Here is a 20,832-nt window from a genome sequence, read left to right as displayed (position 1 = left end):
GGATAGCCAGCTAATTTATGTCTACACTATCTAGCTATAACTAGCTCCAGTCTAGCTCCTAAGCTAACTAGCAGCGTTAAAATAGCTTAAACTAGCTAATGTATATGTTAGACGATCAAGCTAGAACTAAAGTGACCTGTTTGGAAATTCAACCAACGGCTTTATCCCAAATTGAGAGCTTCAAATATGGCAATTCTGAGGGCATACGCTAACGTTATCCATGTAGCTAGCTAGCGTTAGTCAGGCCTAATCGGTGGTCTGCCACCACCAGATACATACAGGACAATTATTAGCTAGCTAAGTGATCACTTCTTTCCTAATGCATTGATGTTTTGCACTACTTTGACTCAAGATTGCTGTTCAGTTAGGTAACACACTCACCTTTTATTTTGCGGTGCACTGGAAGGAAGGTCACTTTCCAATAAGTACGGCAAGTCGCAGGGCGAGCTGGTGCTGGGATGAACAAGAAGCTCTCACTCGGAACCGGCTGAGGTGGATTAGCTAGATACTGCCACCAACTGGACTGGAGTGCAATGAGCGTCGCCTGATATGGGATAGGGAGGAGCTCCGTTCCACCAAGACACAAGATGAAATTACATTACAAGAAATATATACATACAGTAGGCCTATGCATAAATATAGGATAGCCTACATACATTAATATGATACATACATACATACATACATACATACATACATACATACATACATACATACACACATAGGCGATTTTATAGGGGGGCAGGGGGGGCAAGTGCCCCCCCTGATTGGACAGCCCAACTCTGCTCAGATTCTTAAAAAAAAAAAAACTTTTTTTTTTTTTACTAATTAACACAATTATTAAATACATAATTGTGGTTTGTACCAGTTTGTGTAAGATCATCATTAATTTTAAAAGTGTATTTATTACTTAAACTAGGCTACCTTTAAAAATATATATATATGCATAATCCACTAATGGCACAACTCGTCCGTCGAAAAAAATGAGATCTGACTGTACTGCTCAGTGCTCAACAAGCTACAACTAGCCAACCTGCTCATAATGGCAAAAAGAGCTATAAAAACAATTTACCACTTCTTCATAAAATAAAATAAAATCTGGCAATGCTAATGAAGAAGCTACCACTCGAAATGACAGCGCAGCAGGTGCAATCAAATGCAGAAGTGCTCCAGAGGCTATCGGAGCTAGCACACTAGCACTAGCACTAGCACTAGCAACATCACCAGCACTAGCACTAGCACTAGCAACATCACCAGCACTAGCACTAGCACTAGCACTAGCACTAGCACTAGCAACATCACCATCGGCGAGGAAGCTAGCACCAGCAGACAGTTGCAGTTTGATGTTGTGATGTTGGGTATGGCCTAGTGCTCGGCCATAAAGTCATATTGACATGCTCGTGGTGTCTAGATGAAGTTTGATGCGTTGTACATATTGAATTGTCATACGGATTTCTCATTAGCATACTGTTCACAACTGGTATTCTTTGTAAATAGATGGGACGAGACGGCAGAACAGTTTTTTTTTTTTTCTCACGTCAAAATGTTGCCCCCCCTACTCTCAGAGGGTAAAATCGCCTATGTCTGAGAGTCTAGTTTAGCACAGGATAGTCTAAATGCTGCTTAATAAACCTATATAAACATGATGACTCTACTGGACTATAGAATCACTGCCAAACTCCCGACATGCTGCTGAGGAAATAGTTACTTGTTCAAATGTTTGGTGACATTTATGTTACTCACTATTGAGATGGAAGTGTTTGACTGTTGTTGTTTAAGTGATCTGTTAGTGGTTTTCTCTCCCCTACTTTTACATCTTAAGTGGTTGTTATTTACCTAAAAAGTAAAATAAACACAAGAAAATTAAATGCATGGATCATTATTTATACTGCATGGACATTTGTGATATTTGTTAATTAATTAGCTCTTTTCCCCCTTCACCCCCCCCCCCTCCTCTTCTCCATCCTTCTCCTCCCTCTATACTTCTCTCCCTCCCTCACTCCCTCCCTCCTCATCTCATCAGGGTTCTTTACAGCAGCCAATTTGTGTATTTTCCGGGATATCATGCATTTCACATACTTTCTCAAAACATTCTGTAGGCATATAGAAGCTGCGTGTTCTAATGGATGTTGCGGGATAGCCAAGCACATATTAGAACATCTGTGCCAAGTCCCGGCATATCCAAGGCCCCGTGCGTCATGGCCTATATAATCCAGCTATATGTGCCTGTATCGAGGTCTTGTATGGGGTCCATGGATGGGTTTCATGTGATTCGATAATTATAGCTACAAACATGATTCGGCAAATCAATAATCTAACTTGCTGCCGTATTACTCGGTTCACCACGGATCTTTCAAACGTAAAGTTCCTTTCCAGTAATCCAAACTCCATATCCAATTCCTGTTTAGATTTTTGTTTGATCATTGACTCACACGAACAGACTAGTTCCGATTCCGATTTCAGAACGATTAAACTGAAACATAGCCTAGGCTATTTGTATTCGTTGGCGTATTCATAAAAACATCTACACACCCGAATATCACAAACAAGAACTTCTGCGTAAGGATTGTTGACATAAACCCATTCTTAAGTGTCATATTCAAGTCTCGTCATAATATGGGAGCTATAATGTGCGGGAATGGATGAAGGACTTAAAACAAATTGATAATAAGGACTGTATATTGGAACATTTTGACAGAATTAGATTATTGAATAGAGAATATTATTTAAAAAAGAAAAGGGCAGGAGTTCTGGGGAGCCTATACCCACGCCCTAGCGGCATATCTCAATAAAGACTTTTTAACTTTTGGCAGTTGCTTTATTTTGAACGAGAGAATACTATTATACTATTAACGCCAAATCCAGGATACTCGTGAAGGCGCCTGCGTTGTTATGAACCAGACCTGGAGTAATGAAAAAGGTGACGACATACAAAACTAAAACCCTCTAGATTCACTGAAACTACCATGGTTAACATAAAAAAGGTGACTGTAGCCAAAAGGTGACAAGTTTGCAGGTCCGTTGAACGGAACGCTGCTCGGCTGCTAGAATAAGACAGCTAATTTAGGCAACAAAACCTTTATTGAGATATGCCGCTGTGCGCGTGGGTGGGCTCCCCAGCTCAGTCTTGTTGTTCCGATCATGGTTTAATTTGCAATAGCACCTTCATCACACCTGTCTGAAAGTGCCAATCAAGTGATTTACAGTGATTTTAGAAAGTAGTTTTGTCAAAAGAGCCTCGCAAACCGTGACGTCACAGAGCGCCCTTGTGACGTGAGCCAGGAGGGGTATAAAAGCCAGAGAGCGACAGAGGAAGAGCAGCCAGAGAGAGAGAGAGGGGGACGTCTTCCTCTCTTTCCCTGACTCTCTCTCGTGGGCTAGAGAGAGAGAGAGAGGAGAAGGAGGTATCATCTCGACATCTCCTCCCCCCCCTTCTCTGTCTCACTGAGAGAGATTCAGTGAGAGAGTCCTCCTCTCTTTCGCTGAGTCTCTCTCAGTGAGCCAGAGAGGGGGGGAGGGGAGATGTCAAGGTGGTATCTCCTTCTCCTCTCTCTCTCTCTCTGGACCACTGAGAGAGAGTCAGGGAGAGAAAGGGAGATGTCCTCTTCTCTCTCTCTCCTCTTCCCTGGCTCGGAGGAGGAGGCGGTGGTGGTGGCAAATAAAAAATAAAATAAAAAACGATTTTAATCATAAAAACTGATTCTGACTCTCATTGTAAGCTAAAGTGTTATTAAGATATCCATGTTAGCATATAGGAGTACTGTTACTATAGTTACTGTTAGCACTTCAGACTTAGGGGCTGGGCAGCCTCAGCCTTCCACCTCTGACCAGACCTCCACCTCTGACCTCCACCTCTGACCTCCACCTCTGACCAGACCTCCACCTCTGACCTCCACCTCTGACCAGCGCTCCACCTCTGACCAGACCTCCACCTCTGACCAGCGCTCCACCTCTGACCTCCACCTCTGACCAGCGCTCCACCTCTGACCTCCACCTCTGACCAGACCTCCACCTCTGACCTCCATCTCTGACCAGACCTCTACCTCTGACCAGACCTCCACCTCTGACCATACCTTCACCTCTGACCAGCCCTCCACCTCTGACCAGACCTTCACCTCTGACCAGCCCTCCACCTCTGACCAGATCTCCACCTCTGACCAGCCCTCTACCTCTGACCAGACCTCCACCTCTGACCTCCATCTCTGACCAGACCTCCACCTCTGACCAGACCTCCACCTCCACCTCTGACCAGACCTCCACCTCTGACCAGACCTCCACCTCTGACCAGACCTCCACCTCTGACCTCCACCTCTGACCAGACCTCCACCTCTGACCAATTTAAAAATAAATAAAAACCGATTTTAATCATAAAAACTGTTTCTGATTCTCATTGTAAGCTATAGTGTTATTAAGATATCCATGTTAGCATATAGGAGTACTGTTACTATAGTTACTGTTAGCACTTCAGACTTAGGGGCTGGGCAGCCTCAGCCCTCCACCTCTGACCAGACCTCCACCTCTGACCTCCACCTCTGACCAGACCTCCACCTCTGACCTCCACCTCTGACCAGCCCTCCACCTCTGACCTCCACCTCTGACCTCCACCTCTGACCAGACCTCCACCTCTGACCTCCACCTCTGACCAGACCTCCACCTCTGACCAGCGCTCCACCTCTGACCTCCACCTCTGACCTCCACCTCTGACCTCCATTTCTGACCAGCGCTCCACCTCTGACCAGACCTCCACCTCTGACCAGCGCTCCACCTCTGACCAGACCTCCACCTCTGACCAGACCTCCACCTCTGACCAGCGCTCCACCTCTGACAAGACCTCCACCTCTGACCAGCGCTCCACCTCTGACCAGACCTCCACCTCCACCTCTGACCAGCCCTCTACCTCTGACCAGCGCTCCACCTCTGACCAGACCTCCACCTCTGACCAGACCTCCACCTCTGACCTCCATCTCTGACCAGACCTCCACCTCTGACCAGACCTCCACCTCCACCTCTGACCAGACCTCCACCTCTGACCAGACCTCCACCTCTGACCTCCACCTCTGACCAGACCTCCACCTCTGACCAATTTAAAAATAAATAAAAACCGATTTTAATCATAAAAACTGTTTCTGATTCTCATTGTAAGCTATAGTGTTATTAAGATATCCATGTTAGCATATAGGAGTACTGTTACTATAGTTACTGTTAGCACTTCAGACTTAGGGGCTGGGCAGCCTCAGCCCTCCACCTCTGACCAGACCTCCACCTCTGACCTCCACCTCTGACCAGACCTCCACCTCTGACCTCCACCTCTGACCAGCCCTCCACCTCTGACCTCCACCTCAGCCCTCCACCTCTGACAAGACCTCCACCTCTGACCTCCACCTCTGACCAGACCTCCACCTCTGACCTCCACCTCTGACCAGCCCTCCACCTCTGACCTCCACCTCTGACCAGACCTCCACCTCTGACCAGCGCTCCACCTCTGACCTCCACCTCTGACCTCCACTTCTGACCAGCGCTCCACCTCGGACCAGACCTCCACCTCTGACCAGCGCTCCACCTCTGACCAGACCTCCACCTCTGACCAGACCTCCACCTCTGACCAGACCTCCACCTCTGACCAGCGCTCCACCTCTGACAAGACCTCCACCTCTGACCAGCGCTCCACCTCTGACCAGACCTCCACCTCCACCTCTGACCAGCCCTCTACCTCTGACCAGCGCTCCACCTCTGACCAGACCTCCACCTCTGACCTCCACCTCTGACCAGCGCTCCACCTCTGACCAGACCTCCACCTCTGACCAGACCTCCAACTCCACCTCTGACCAGACCTCCACCTCTGACCAGACCTCCACCTCTGACCAGACCTCCACCTCTGACCTCCACCTCTGACCAGCGCTCCACCTCTGACCAGACCTCCACCTCCAACCAGACCTCCACCTCCACCTCTGACCAGACCTCCACCTCTGACCAGACCTCCACCTCCACCTCTGACTAGACCTCAACCTCTGACCAGCCCTCCACCTCTGACCAGACCTCCACCTGACCAGCGCTCCACCTCTGACCAGCCCTCCATCTCTGACCAAATGTTAACGGTACAGTCTAGCTCCTTGAGTGTGATCTTTACTAGCCTGCTTTGTCTTGTCAAACCCAGCCTTACCCCGTTTGTGTCTACCTAAAAAATGCCAATCAAAATAACAGAAAACATCAGCTGTTACCATTATAACAGCTGCTGTTATAATGGTAACCTACTGTACAATACATCTGATTAAAATATGTCTATAAACCATAGGATTTATTAAGTGCCTGTGTGGTTACTGTTTTATCCCGTCCAGTTACATGTAATTAATTACATTTTAAGCTCTAGGACTTTACCAGCCTTACGAGATAAGTTAGGCCATCTTTATAGGCCTACTTATAGGAAGGGGACAGGAGAGAGGAACAAGGGAGGAAGAAGGGCGGTCTCCGATCCCCCGCTTTGGTTTCGAAATCGGACTCTTTTTTTCACACACCACCACACCAAGATATCAGTTCCACAGGAAACACTGTGTTTACGGATTTTGCCACAATTGGCAACAGCACAATAGCGTGTCATTGTTGAGATCCCAAACAAATGCTTCGCACGAGCCTGTCTTGTTGTTGCGGCTAGCTTTTTAAGGAAGGAAGCTGAGCCGGAATCCACAGACGTCACCTACCGCGAGATCGAGGCATAGCGCAAGATCGGAATCAGTTAAACCTGGCTACACCCAGGTTCTGTGCAGAGAGGGTCTGTCTGGACGCTGTTACTGGGAGGTGGAATGGAGTGGTCACACTGTTGACATTGCAGTCTCGTATAAAATCATCAATAGAAAAGACAAAACCTATTTTGGTGGAAATAACAAGTCTTGGATGTTGCGGTGCTCTGGTGACGGTTACAGTTTCTACCATGATAAAGTTGAGACTAAAGTATCAGGCACTCGATCCTCTAAAATAGGAGTGTATCTGGATCACAAGGCAGGTTCTCTGTCCTTCTACAATGTCTCTGACACACTGACCCTCCTCCACAGAGTCCAGACCACATTCACCCAGCCACTCTATCCTGGATTTCTGCCTTGGAATTGGGGTAGTAGTGCAGAGATTAGTAAACTGTGGTAGAGGAGTGATACCTTCTTTCAGTCTATAGAATGAGGCTAGCCTTTCTTTGAGCATCTGAGAGCACTGGCGATTTTATAGGGGGGGCAAGTGCCCCCCCTGATTGGACAGCCCAACTCTGCTCAGATTCTTAAAAAAAAAAAAAAAAAAAAAAAAAAACTTTTTTTTTCTTCTTTTTTTTAACTTATTAACACAATTATTAAATACATAATTGTGGTTTGTACCAGTTTGTGTTAGATCATCATTAATTTTAAAAGTGTATTTATTACTTAAACTAGGCTACCTTTAAAAATATATATATATTCATAATCCTGTACTGCTCAGTGCTCAACAAGCTACAACTAGCCAACCTGCTCATAATGGCAAAAAGAGCTATAAAAACAATTTACCACTTCTTCATAAAATAAAATAAAATCTGGCAATGCTAATGAAGAAGCTACCACTCGAAATGACAGCGCAGCAGGTGCAATCGAATGCAGAAGTGCGCCAGAGGCTATCGGAGCTAGCACACTAGCACTAGCACTAGCACTAGCAACATCACCAGCACTAGCACTAGCACTAGCAACATCACCAGCACTAGCACTAGCACTAGCACTAGCAACATCACCATCGGCGAGGAAGCTAGCACCAGCAGACAGTTGCAGTTTGATGTTGTGATGTTGGGTATGGCCTAGTGCTCGGCCATAAAGTCATATTGACATGCTCGTGGTGTCTAGATGAAGTTTGATGCGTTGTACATATTGAATTGTCATACGGATTTCTCATTAGCATACTGTTCACAACTGGTATTCTTTGTAAATAGATGGGACGAGACGGCAGGTTTTTTTTTTTTTCTCACGTCAAAATGTTGCCCCCCCTACTCTCAGAGGGTAAAATCGCCTATGCATACATACATACAAAGATATGTATAATCATACTCAAATATGCCCTATACAGTACATGCACACATCCACAACACTCAGGCACTATAGAGTCTGATGGCCACTGGCACAAAGGAGCGCCTGAACTGTTCTGTATTGCACCTGGGTGGGATGAGCCTGGCTGAAGGTGCTCCCCATCTGCCACAGCTCATGAGAGGGGTTGTCCAGGATGGAATTCAGTTTGCCTCTCAACCTCATCTCTCCACCACAACCTCCAGGCTGTCCAGTTGTTGCCCCACGACAGAGCTGGCCTTCCTCACCAGCGTGTTCAGTTTGTTTGTCCCTGCAGCAGGCCACGACAAAGAACAGTGTGCTGGCTACCACAGACTGGTAGAACATCCGCAGCAGCCTCCTACACACATCAAAGGAACTGAGCCTCCTAAGGAACAACAGTCTGCTCTGACCTTTCCTATAGAGGGCCTCAGCATTGTCCGTCCAGGCTATTTTATGGTCCAGAAAACGTGGGTAACATGTTTTGGGATTCTGTTAAATGTGAGGGTTCATTGTCCTGTGTCTTGTCTCCCTCTGCAGGACAAGGGTGTGCATTGCAAGCAGATCGTCAGCCAAACGTGTGCACCTGGCCGGCTGGCTCATTGGTCCATTGGGCCTTGGTCCATTACTATTCTCAGAGAGCATAATATGATACACAACTGCACATCTCTGCTGAACCAAGTGATGCTGCAGCTATTAACTCCATTACTACCTGTTTTCCCAAATAAATGGATGAGCAATAACGTCTTAAAGTTAAATGAGCCAGCTAAAGCCAGCTCGCTAAATAGTTTTAAAAGAAATCTAAAAACGTATCTCTTCACTTTAGCTTTTAACTTGCTCCTTTTCCACTTGCATACTAGGCTACTGCACTTTTCTTACTTTTTTTTTTAATGTTCAATATTTTATTAAATTGTCATTTTACATTGCATTTTACTTGCTTTCTCATCTTTAGGCCTATCTCTTATTGTGTTCTATCTTCCATCTTATTTTCATGCTTTTTGTTTCTTTTCTATCTATTTTTACCTGAAGCACTCCATGCATGCACACTATCTGTTGTAAAGCACTTTGAGCTGCATTTACAGCATTTATATGAAAGGTGCAATACAAATAAAGTGTATTAATAATAAGAAACATAATAAAATAATAATCATAATAATCAAGCCCCTGTCTGTCAATCTGTGGCTGTATGGTATATAAAGTTGTGCCCATGGTAAATGTGCGACACAATGACCTCAATACAGGGTAAATGGCGCTGTCATACTCTACTGGAAAATCCAGTGAGAACCAGCTACAAACCTTGGCTGGTCATTAGCTGGTCTTGCTGGATTTACCAGCTCTGTCTGGTCAGTCTCACCCTGTCTGTCAGTCTTAAGGGGGTGTAAATGTAGGACCTCGTCTCATTGGTGCTTGCGGCTTTAATTTAATAATGCTTTCTGTGGGACATCATGATCTATAATAATTTGGCTGCTCTAAATTATTTTGACCAGCAGCCCTTCCCTGGGAGGAATGGTTTTGTTTAATAGTTCAAAAGAACTTGTGAGTGTTCCTGATTGAACTTGTACAAGGTAAGATACATTTAAGACGACACATACACACATTCTATATGGGTATAATTCTTTTTCATTTGGGAACACACTCCAGCCACCACCACCCACACCAATGTCTTAAGACCACTCATAGCACAAATGTGACAGACGGGATTCAAACAATCAATCTTCCACATGGGAACCAAAATATCTACTGTCCCAGAATCACATGCTAGTGGAACAGGATGTCTTTTCTGATAGTTTCTAAAACTTGTTATATAGGCTACAGTATCTTTTTCACAATAATCTTAATGTTGATAAATCAATAAACAACTAGAGAGACTGTTGTTGTCAAAAGATTACTATCTGAATGTGTTGTGCTGATATCAGATTGCAAATGCTGTCATCCGGTTGGCCGTAGGGGTAGGTCTGTATAGTTGTTCTGACCAATCCAGATCAATGATGACATCCTCAGGAGTCTTGCTCCACCTTGTTTTATTGAAAGAGATGCCTTGTTCATTACAGTCAATAAAGCCAACAGTTACAGACAAAGAATACGAACCATGACTCCACTTCACATAAACAAATGAGTTTCCTGTCCCTAGTATGTCAACTTCCTGTGTCTTGTTTCTCCAACTGTCTTTCTGCATTTGTGCCTGTCTGTTTCCCTTATTCTTCATACTGCTCTCGTCTTTCTGTCTCTGTGTCTTGTTGTGTCTGTATCATGCACCTTGTATCATAGATATACATTACACATGCACAGACATGTCTGTTTGTGTCTGCATCTCTCCGTCTGTCTGTCGGCTGACATTCTAACCCTCTGAATCTAACAATGACCACTTCCTTCCTGGACCCTTTGTTCCACTTAAGACACCAAAACAGCTGAGCGTTAAAACAGAGAAAAATAGAGCTCTCTCCCTGTGGCACTGCGACTCGCGCTATCATCTGCATGGCTAGAATTCACAAGCATTTACACAAAGAAACCACTGGAGCATCACATTGAGTAGAAGAAAAAAACAGGAAAAAAAACAAGATACTACTAAATTTGATCTAAAAGCTACAAAAAATGTATACGGGTTCAAAGTTATAGTAAACAACATGTAATGAAGATGATTGTTTTTAGCCTTCAAAAAAAATGAATGCAAATAAACAATAAATACAAACAATGTGCTTTATCCATATAGACATATTTACATAAGTCTTTGGCTTATGATAAAAATTTGCTACAAAACAAAAAAACAATATGAGCGATTTGCCGCCAGTGCACAATACTAACATGATTAAGCCAATGTCACACGGTAGCGCCCACATCCCTGGTGAGTGCATTTATTTTCTTTCACATTGTGGTTTGACTTCTATAGATAGATATATATATAGAGTTTGTTGACATTAACGCTGCAAATATAGGAAACAAAAAAAACAAGTCTAGCATGCAACACCTTGGCAGTAGTGTTACTCTTTTACAAAAACAGGCCGAGGACGAGAAGCAGACAGCGGCAGAGCGACCAGCAGACCTGCCCCTGTGGCACCACTGAATACGGAGAAGTACAATGGAGACATAAAATAAACACTCTCCTCATACCCTCTACCACATCATCATCATCGTTGTCGTCGTAGCCCCCTTCCTCCTCCTCATCATCATCACCATAATACCCTCGACGTCACAATATCATACACTCAGTCCATCTTCCATCCTCCTCCTGGTCCTGTGATGATTCCCCTTTTCGTCCCAGGACCTGGTTGCTGGGGGCCCGGGGGCTCCTGGCTCACTGGAGTCCCCTGCTGCTGGTTAAGACGTTTCAATGAACTCCAGCGCCAGGTCGTAGCAGAAACGGTACTGGTCCTGTCGACGAGACAAGAACCCCCCCCCCGCGGGTCAGACACTAGGCTGACACACACACGCGCGCGCACACACACAGACACACAGACTTACAGACACACACACACACACACACACACACACACACACACACACACACACACACACACACACACACACACACACACACACACACACACACTCTTACCGGGCTGTCCACCATGTTAGGTTTGCTGTTCCTCAGGCTCTTGACAGCATGGAACACATCCACCACGTTCTGGCGTTTGATCATCTCACATACGATGCTGGCCGCGCAGAACATGCCACTGCGACCGCCTCCATTCCTGCATGGACGGACACACACACACACACACAGTAAATCATGGTCTATAAAAAAAACTCTCATGGGCAGGTGTGTAAAATGAGTGGTGTGTGTGTGTGTGTATGTGTGTGTGTGTGTGTGGGCACTCACAGGCAGTGGATGATAGTGCGCCCCTCCCCCTCCTCGCACTCCTGCTGCCACTTGTCCACCTGCAGGATGAGTTTGAGGAAGGAGCGCTTGGAGGCGGGGACCTCCCTGTGGCCGGCCCAGCCCAGGTACTGGAACTGTCTCACCATCAGGTAGCCCTCCTGCGGCTGCAACAACAACAACAACAACAACAAAGTCAACAACATAGACATTACTGTAAATACCAAACACCCACAGCAACAGAACACTATCATCGTCAGCATAAAGAGAAAAAAACGTCCTCCAAAAAAAATGTCCGCTTGTAGCATCCTTACCCGGGTCAGGTTACATATCCTGAAGAGGCGGCTGATGACATCACAGTCCATGGAGCAGGACATGCACTCCACCTGGACGGGCCCGTAGCGAAGCATGCCCTCCTCGGGCCAGTACTGAGGACAGCCCTGCGCGCACACGCACGCACGCACACACACGCGCACACACGCGCACACACGCGCACACACACGCACACACACACACGCACGCACGCACGCATGCACACATACGCGCACACACACACACACACACACACACACGCACACACAAGCACACACACGTCAGGTCTATATTAGCTTTGTCAGGAATGTCTAGTGTGTGTTAGCTATGTGAGGTCTATGTTATCTATGTGAGGTCTATGTCAGCTATGTGAGGTCTATGTTAGCTACTGTACAGTATGTGAGGTCTATGTTAGCTACGTGAGGTCTATGTCAGCTATGTGAGGTCTATGTTAGCTATGTGAGGTCTATGTTAGCTACGTGAGGTCTATGTCAGCTATGTGAGGTCTATGTTAGCTATGTGAGGTCTATGTCAGCTATGTGAGGTCTATGTCAGCTATGTGAGGTCTATGTTAGCTATGTGAGGTCTATGTCAGCTATGTGAGGTCTATGTCAGATATGCCAGTGTGCCAGCAGAGCCTCACCTGTGCCAGGTCGATCTCGTTAAGCATGACCAGGGAGGTGCAGCCATAGTCATACACCAGACGCCAGAAGTCCTTCACCGTGTTGGGCAAAGGATGCTGGGTAACGATGAACGCCGCCGGCTGCCGGTAGCTCTGCCACACAGAGAAGGAAGAGGAAGTAGGAAATGGTAAAACATGCATCAACTGACCTCCGTTTCCGCGTTGACATACAGAAAGCAAATGACCAACCGGAATGGAGGATGTGTGGACATGTGGCCATGCAGGAAATGTGTTCAGAGATGCGCGTGGGGCTTAAACCATGTTGTCATGCTTCAGCTTTTAGCTGCCTACGCTAGGTCAATGACGCAACACTTAAGCCATGAAACAAATCCAGTATCATAGAAGAAGAGGCAGCATTATTGATTGAGAAGTGAGAAATTCAGAAATTACCTGGTATTCTTCTGACGGCTTGGTTAGAAAGAGTCCAAGAGTTTGTGAAGTGTACGAGGAAGTGATTTTTAACATTACAGAAATAAGTGTCTGGCTGATTTTGTTTGCCACTTAATTCTATATGACCTCATTCAGAATCTTAAAAAAACGCAACCGAACTTCCTCAACAAAATCACAGATCTGATCCTATATTATTAAGAGCTGCATAGAGGAGAACTTGTTTTTACCTATCCAGTCATGTTACATCAGTGATTACCAGCATGGGGAGGAAGGAAGCATGCATTCAAACAGGGTCTAGTAGCCTACTGTAGCATGTGTGGTCATTCAAACAGGGCCCAAGACTGGTCTAGTAGTCTAGGCCTAGTCTACTCATGTAAGCTAGCGAACGAAGCTGCTCTAGCAGACCAGGGCTGAGTTTCACAGAGGCATCGTAGCGCTACGTTCATCGCAAGCTACGGCGTTCATCGTAGCGCTGGTCTGATGTGAAATTAGTGATGCTTTAGGGGACAGGGTATGGTTGGGCAGGACTAGGTGAGGGTTGGGAATGAGGAATGTCTGATCAAGTCTGCGCGGTTGCTAACAGTCAAGTCAATCGTTCAAATGCATTCAATGGATCCATCTTGAAGAATATCACTACTGTCACCATGTCGAGACCGTGAGGGAGTAGATGGCGTAGATGGGAGTAGATTCATCAGGTTAAAGTTTATCTGAACTACTTTTTTTTTTGTTTGCATCACTACTTGCACAGCCAGAGAAGAATTGAATCATGGCCAAAAAGGGCTGAAGATCTTTAGGGCACACTTTGAGAATATACAAAGATTAGTAGGAGAGGAGACACACACCTGGATTTGCCTCTAGCTTTTCTTTCTACTACTGTATATAAACAGCATCCAGTGTTTGGGTGGAGCTGAGTGAGCATGTGTGTATACACGTGTTTATGTGTGTCAATGTCTTTGTGTGTGTGTGTGTGAGAGAGAAAATGTGAGAGACGGAGTTGTGCACATAAAGGTTATGTACACATAAAGGTTCACAGAATTTGCGTGCATATGTACAGGCATACAGTATGTGTGTGTGTGTGTGTGTGTGTGTGTGTGTGTGAGAGGACACTTACATCCATGAGGGCGGCGTTGATGTAGTTGGAGCTCTCCCCGTCGATGGTGATGAGGAAGGGCAGGCAGCGGTCGGGCGGCAGCATGTCCATGAAGCGGTTCTTCTCGTGGTTGCGCGGCAGCAGGGCGATGCTGCAGTCCTCGGACTGGGGCTGGGGGGTCACCGAGTTCAGGGTCTGGGGTGGCGGGTGGTGGGTGGGGGGGTTACAGGTTACACAGACTCCGTGTTTGAAGGATAACGGCTCCGACGGTTAAGAGGGGAGGCCGGCGGGGTGTGTGTGTGTGTGTGTGGGGGGGGGGGGGGGCCGGCATACCTGGAACTCGTCTTTGAGGTGCGAGGAGTTGCTCTGGGAGTCGATGCGGATCATGTCGTAATAGGCAGCTTTGAACTCGCAGGCCGGGATGGCTGTCTCTCCGCACAGACACGCCTCCAGGATGGCGTCGTGGATGAAGATGTACTGTTCCTGTGATTAGAACACGTGCACACACACACACACACACACAGACGTACGCAAGACAGACAGACAGACGCTCAGTATAGGAGATGTGTGTATTATATTGTAAATAGCAGCACGCTCTAGCCCTGTCAGATTCTGTGTTAAGTTACATGCAGATTCCACGTGAAACACTCACATAATATAATCAAACACCAGCCACACATATTGAAACTGATGGTAGATGGCTTTTATGTGAGCTAGTGAAGTGTATGAGTGGTAAGTATGGTGTTGTGTTGGGTGAATGAGTGGTAAGTATGGTGTTTGTGTTGGGTGAATGAGTGGTAAGTATAGTGTTTGTGTTGGGTGAATGAGTGGTAAGTATAGTGTTTGTGTTGGGTGAATGAGTGGTAAGTATGGTGTTGTGTTGGGTGAATGAGTGGTAAGTATGGTGTTTGTGTTGGGTGAATGAGTGGTAAGTATAGTGTTTGTGTTGGGTGAATGCGTGGGAAGTATGGTGCTTGTGTTGGGTGAATGCGTGTTAGGTGAGGAGGGCGTATCATGGGGATGGTGTGTGTGTGTGTGTTAGGCGTGCAGGGTGATGTGTGTGTGTGTGTGGGGGGGGGGTGGAATGGCCTATAGAGTAGTCACCTCTGTCTGTACCATGTTGATGCGTCGGGAGCGTAGAGCTTTGACACAGTTGTAGATGTCGACCACGCCCTCCCTCTCCGCCATGTCCAGCATGATGTCGATCACGATGTAACATCCTGTACGGCCTGCTCCCGCGCTGTGAGGAGAGACAGAAAGAGAGAGAGAGAGAGAGACAGAGAGAGAGAGAGACAGGGGAAGAGACAGGGAGAGAGAGGGGGAGAGAGAGGAGAGACAGGGGAGAGAGAGAAGAGAGACCAGGAGAGAGAGAGAGACAGGGGAGAGAGAGACAGGGAGAGAGAGGAGAGATAGGGAGAGAGACGGGGAGAGAGAGAGAGGAGAGAGGGGGGAGGTTAGTGTGGCACAGAGATCAACAGCCAGTCAGGGTTAGACTTGGGCTAGACAAAGAAATACAGACAGACAGACAGACAGACAGACAGACAGACAGAGAGGCAGACAAAACAGAGAGGCGGAAAAGCAGACAGACAGGCACGCAGCCAGGCCGACAGACAGGTATCCGTGCTCCTACCTGCAGTGGACCACGATGGGCCCGGCGCTGGGCGGGTTGGAGATCTTGACGCGGCGGATGAAGGACAGCAGGCCCGTGGCGTGGTAGGGAACACCGTGGTCTGGCCAGCCGGTGAAGTGGAACTGCTTCACCTCCCGGAGCTCATTACAGCCTCTCTGAGAGAGATAACAATCACTCGCCCGTTAGGTCATATTAAAAACTCTTTCATAACCATCTCATTAAACGCTGCATATTGCACAGCCTAATAGCAATTTGCCTGTGTTTAAAGTGGCGGGAGGTAACTGGCGGTATACGGACATTGAAAAACGCGTCATTTCCACCAGTGTACTAACCAGTACACTGAAATTCAAAAATAATAAATAAACATGTCTCATTCGGTTGCAAGTCACAAAAATGTTTTTGGGGGGTCTTGCTAAGGGAAATTCGTAAACAAATAGTTTAAATAGTGAATATTTAACTATAAAAAGAGCTATCTCACGCAGCTTAAAAACATAATAAATGTTAAGGTTAGTGAACAATGGCCCTAGATTTGTGTAGTACAACGGAACTATCCTTGCAATGAACATCACACGTTTTTACTGCGCAATTTGGAAACTACACCACCTTACTGCTCAAGTCATCAATGAACCACTTAACCAGCTCCCTGATTGGTCAGTGTGTCAGGAAGTAGCTCTCTGATTGGTGGGTAGTAGAGACTCACCCTCTCTAGAGTGAAGGTCCTGACGACATACTCGGCCAGAGGCTCCACCTCCACGAACGTGACCTTGAAGTCCCCGTACACCTCCGCATCATCGGGCCAGTACTTGTAGCACTTCACCTGGACATGGTAGAGAACATTAAGTATACACACACACACACACACACACGCACACACACACACACACACATGGACAGTGATGCGCGACCTACCCGTCCAACCTCCACCAGGTTGGTCACCATGACGACGCAAGCTGACTGCTCCTGCCAGACCATCCTCCAGAAGTCGTACACCGTCTCGTGGACCGGACCTGGGCCGCACACACACGCGCACACACACACACACCACACACCACACACACACACACACACACACACACACAAAGACCAACCGTCACTGCTGCCCCTCAGATCAACCGCGCCCACGGCACTCAGTACAGCGAACACACACTGGGTCCCGGTCTAATAAGGACATCAGTATTGTCTCACCTTGGGTTGCGATGTAGTGACTTGGCCGTTGGTATCCCTGTGAGGGAGAGGAGCAGAGAGAACAGCGTTGAGACGAGGCCAGGGGAGGAAGTCCTCCCACAGAGCAACAAGAGACCTCTACACAGCGCCATGCCTCAGCCCCCATCCTGGAGGAACATGGAAGCACTGGACGACCGTCCTAAACTACTGTATACGTACACAGCAGCCCAGGACATATACGGGGGGTCAGCCCAGGACATATACTGGCCCAAATGTTCAACCGCTTGAGCCTGCACCTCTTTATAGGGAATCTGCTCAAAGGTCTTGTGGAGCTCCTCCACCAACGCAGACTTCAGGGGTGTAAGAAGCAGGGCTGGCGTTTAGTTTGAGAGGGGAACGGGTCCGGAGCTGGTCTAGGGCTGAGGATTTTGGGGCTGGGGTGTAGGTAGGGCTTGGCATTGGAGCTGGACGTTTGGGAGGGTGTGCAGCTGGGATAAGGGCTGGTGCTGGAATTGGGCTTTGGGGCTGGACTGTAGACAGGGCCATGGCTGGGCTTGGCCGCTGGGTTAGGCCTGGCTGGGTTTGGCTGCAAAATTAGTATTTGCGCAGCCGGGAGACATATTTCTGACACGACTGTGCAGTAGCTTAAGGCTTTGGGGGGGTGATTGGTGTTGTGACTTGGAAAGACCGCGGTATACTTGCTTTTAACTACGCGTGCAAAAGATGGCTACCACGCGTCTCCCGCGTTCCTCTGGAGCTTTTGGCTGCGCAGGTTCTCGGAAATCAACACACCGCTAAATGAGGCGCTTGTCTCCGCGCGTGCGTCGTTAAACAGCGAGTACACAGCGGGCTTTAGCGGTTCACTGGACCTGGGTCCGGGACTCTGCGTTTTGGGCCTGGGAAGGGTTCTGGGGCCGACGTTGGGGCTCGCCGCCGGGGGCTGGGAGCAGGAACTGGGTTGGGGGTCGGGGTCTGGGGGCTTGTGAGTCAGGGGGTTGGGGGCTGGGCTGGAGACGAGGCTGTAGCCAGGGATGACAGCAGGGGGGGGGGGGGGGGGCACTGGAGGTGTGTGTGTGTGTGTGTGGGGGGGGGACACAGACACGACAGCAGCGGGCGGTGGACGAAGCATGGAGGAACTGAAAGAGGCAAAAGACGGCAGGAGCATCTCAGCGGAACATCTTGGGAGTCTCCATGCAGGATGGGTTAAGAGAAGCAGAGGCCAGCAGCAGTGTGTGTGGGGGAGAGAGAGAGAGGGAGAGAGAGAGAGAGAGAGAGAGGGGGGGAGGAGGCGAGGAAAGCAGGAGGAGAGGAAGGGGGACGAGAGGTATCCACAGTGATACTTACATCCCTGTACAGCCAAATCTACAGCCCAAATAAAAGGCAAGAGTGAAAGAAAGCACAACAGATGTCAGTGAGTAACGGGCACTTTGATTGGAGGAGGGGGTAAAGCTGTATTGTATATATAGGAGACAGAAGGCATGCGTAGGAGGCCTGCGGACATACGAGAGGGGGAGCGGTGCGTCTTGCGCGCTGGCGGAGGGCGGAGGGGGCGGCGCCACTTACGTCTATGTAGTTGGCGTTGATGTAATCGGACGACGGATCGTCTTCCATCGGTTGCAGGATCACTCGAGAATGATCGTCTGGTACACAAGCGCGACACGCGTTAGCGGGCTTGCCGACAAACACACTAGACCAGTCGACTGACTAGTACACTAACCAGCCGACTGGAGGACGCTTCTTTGAGAGGATCACTCGCTAGAATGATCGTCCGGTACATAATCGCGACACGCGTTAGCGGGCTTGCTAACAAATACACTAACCAGTACACTAACCAGTACACTAACCAGTACACTAACCAGTAGAGGACACTTTGAAAGGATTTCTCTAGAATGGTTGTCTATACAATCAGGCATACACTAGCGGCCTCTCTAACTACTAGAATGCTAACTAGTACAAAAACTAGTCAAATAAATTAGAACTCATTAACAATCTTTGTACTTCCTAAATCTACACAATCAAGATAAATCTTTCACATGCTAACATGTTTGAACAGCTGCTGTCCAATAGGCAATGCTTATAAATTGACTGTGCAATATTTTCTCTCTGAAGCATCAGTAGCCTCAACCCTAATGAGAGGTAGATCATGAAGGTGGTCTGTTGCCATGGCAGTCCTGTGACACTTACATGCAATGATGTTGCCATAGCGGTTCTTGGTTCTGTTCTGTTCTTTCTTAGCAACGTCCCAAGAGGCTGACTGGCCCTCAAAAAAACTCTGGTGGAGAGAGAAGACGGTTATCAGACTGTGCCGAGATATGTGTGTACATTGAGTTTGCTCTATGCGTGCGTGTTTATGACCTGCATGTGAATGTGAGTGTGTGTGTGTCTCCGTGCTCATGCTCTGGGTGCGTCCACGTGTGTCTAAAGGGTTCTCTGTATGTTCCCCCTACGTGTTAGTGTGTGTGTGTTCCCCCTACGTGTTAGTGTGTGTGTATGTTCCCCCTACGTGTTAGTGTGTGTGTGTGTTCCCCCTACGTGTTTGTGTGTGTGTATGTTCCCCCTACATGTTAGTGTGTGTGTATGTTCCCCCTACGTGTTCGTGTGTGTGTATGTTCCCCCTACGTGTTCGTGTGTGTGTGTGTGTGTGCGACTACGTTCCGGGCGCTGTACCTCGTACTCCTCCTTGAAGCCGTAGCTGTCGGAGGTCTTCATCAGGTTGATGTGCTGGAGGAGGTCGGCCACGCGGATGGCGGGGTGCAGCTGGCCCGTCTGGTAGGGCGACTCCGTCCCCTCGCAGTGGTACCGCGGCACGTCCAGCAGGCGGCTGGACTCGACCGCCACCGCCGCCGCCGCCGCGGACGCCGAGTGGTTCTCGTCTGCGACAGGAAATGACACGGATGGTAGGGGGGAAGAGGAAGACGAGAGTCAGAGAGGCAGGCAGCAGGTCAGCGACGTCCGTTCTGTGTCTCTATGTCGCACGTGACACACACACACACACGTGGAGAGCATCGTCAGCAGGACCGTCGACGCTCGGACTCAAACACCCCTGAGCCTTCAACACACACACACACACACACTTACCAGTGATGGGCACTTTAGAGCCGGGGCAGCAAGGAAAGAAACGGGACATAGAGGTGTCAGCATCGGTGAATATCACCACACAGGGTCTATGGTTATTCACATGGGGTCTATGGTTATTCACATGGGGTCTATGGTTATTCACACAGAGTCTATGGAGTCATTCACACGGGGTCTCTAGACGTGGATGATGCCAGACGTGGATGATGCCGTGACATGACTCAGCCCGCAGCATGACTGAGGCGTCATCCATCGCGACAAACGTGGAGGGAAACACTTCGCAAAGACAGCGAGCTTTGCGGGAGGGGACCTAACACACGCAAAACACAACATGAACTCTGATGGCACAACACACACACACACACACACACACACACACACACACACACACTCATGGGAGGGACGAAGCTCGTCATAAGAACTACGTAACTCAGACAGATGGACTGAACAGGGTGAAAGGAGGGGTGGCTATTGTCTTCTAACAAGCGGCGGCCATTTTAATGCGACGCATCCCCATAGACAACCTACCCACTAGATCAATGCAGGGAAAAAAAGTTGTGTCGCTATTCGCCGTTTGATACTGGGATGACTCTGGATCAGTGGGAGGGGTTTCGTCCGGCAGTGCTGTGCTGT

At 48.0% G+C, this 20,832-nt stretch overlaps 1 protein-coding gene across 1 annotated transcript in view; it reads right to left on the bottom strand.

Annotated features, from left to right (window-relative positions):
• Nucleotides 1-10,173: 10,173 nt before the first annotated feature.
• Nucleotides 10,174-20,832, bottom strand: part of ptprk (protein tyrosine phosphatase receptor type K) — a 114,123-nt gene continuing 103,464 nt past the window's right edge. The window contains exons 17-31 of the mRNA XM_084453757.1: nt 19,792-19,997; nt 19,309-19,396; nt 18,688-18,764; nt 17,146-17,182; nt 16,870-16,967; nt 16,661-16,777; nt 15,961-16,115; nt 15,435-15,570; nt 14,664-14,813; nt 14,352-14,525; nt 12,812-12,943; nt 12,171-12,296; nt 11,860-12,023; nt 11,596-11,731; nt 10,174-11,411 (exon numbers count right to left, since the gene is read on the bottom strand). Of these exons, the coding sequence (XP_084309883.1) occupies nt 11,358-11,411; nt 11,596-11,731; nt 11,860-12,023; nt 12,171-12,296; nt 12,812-12,943; nt 14,352-14,525; nt 14,664-14,813; nt 15,435-15,570; nt 15,961-16,115; nt 16,661-16,777; nt 16,870-16,967; nt 17,146-17,182; nt 18,688-18,764; nt 19,309-19,396; nt 19,792-19,997 (1,850 nt within the window). The 3' untranslated portion in view covers nt 10,174-11,357. The remainder of the gene's footprint in view (nt 11,412-11,595; nt 11,732-11,859; nt 12,024-12,170; nt 12,297-12,811; nt 12,944-14,351; nt 14,526-14,663; nt 14,814-15,434; nt 15,571-15,960; nt 16,116-16,660; nt 16,778-16,869; nt 16,968-17,145; nt 17,183-18,687; nt 18,765-19,308; nt 19,397-19,791; nt 19,998-20,832) is intronic.

This window comes from Borostomias antarcticus (genome assembly GCF_949987555.1).
Source record: "Borostomias antarcticus genome assembly, chromosome: 19".
Classification (NCBI taxonomy): Eukaryota; Metazoa; Chordata; class Actinopteri; order Stomiiformes; family Stomiidae; genus Borostomias; species Borostomias antarcticus.
Note: the sequence above shows the minus strand (reverse complement) of the source record. Positions and strands in the feature narration are given on the sequence as shown.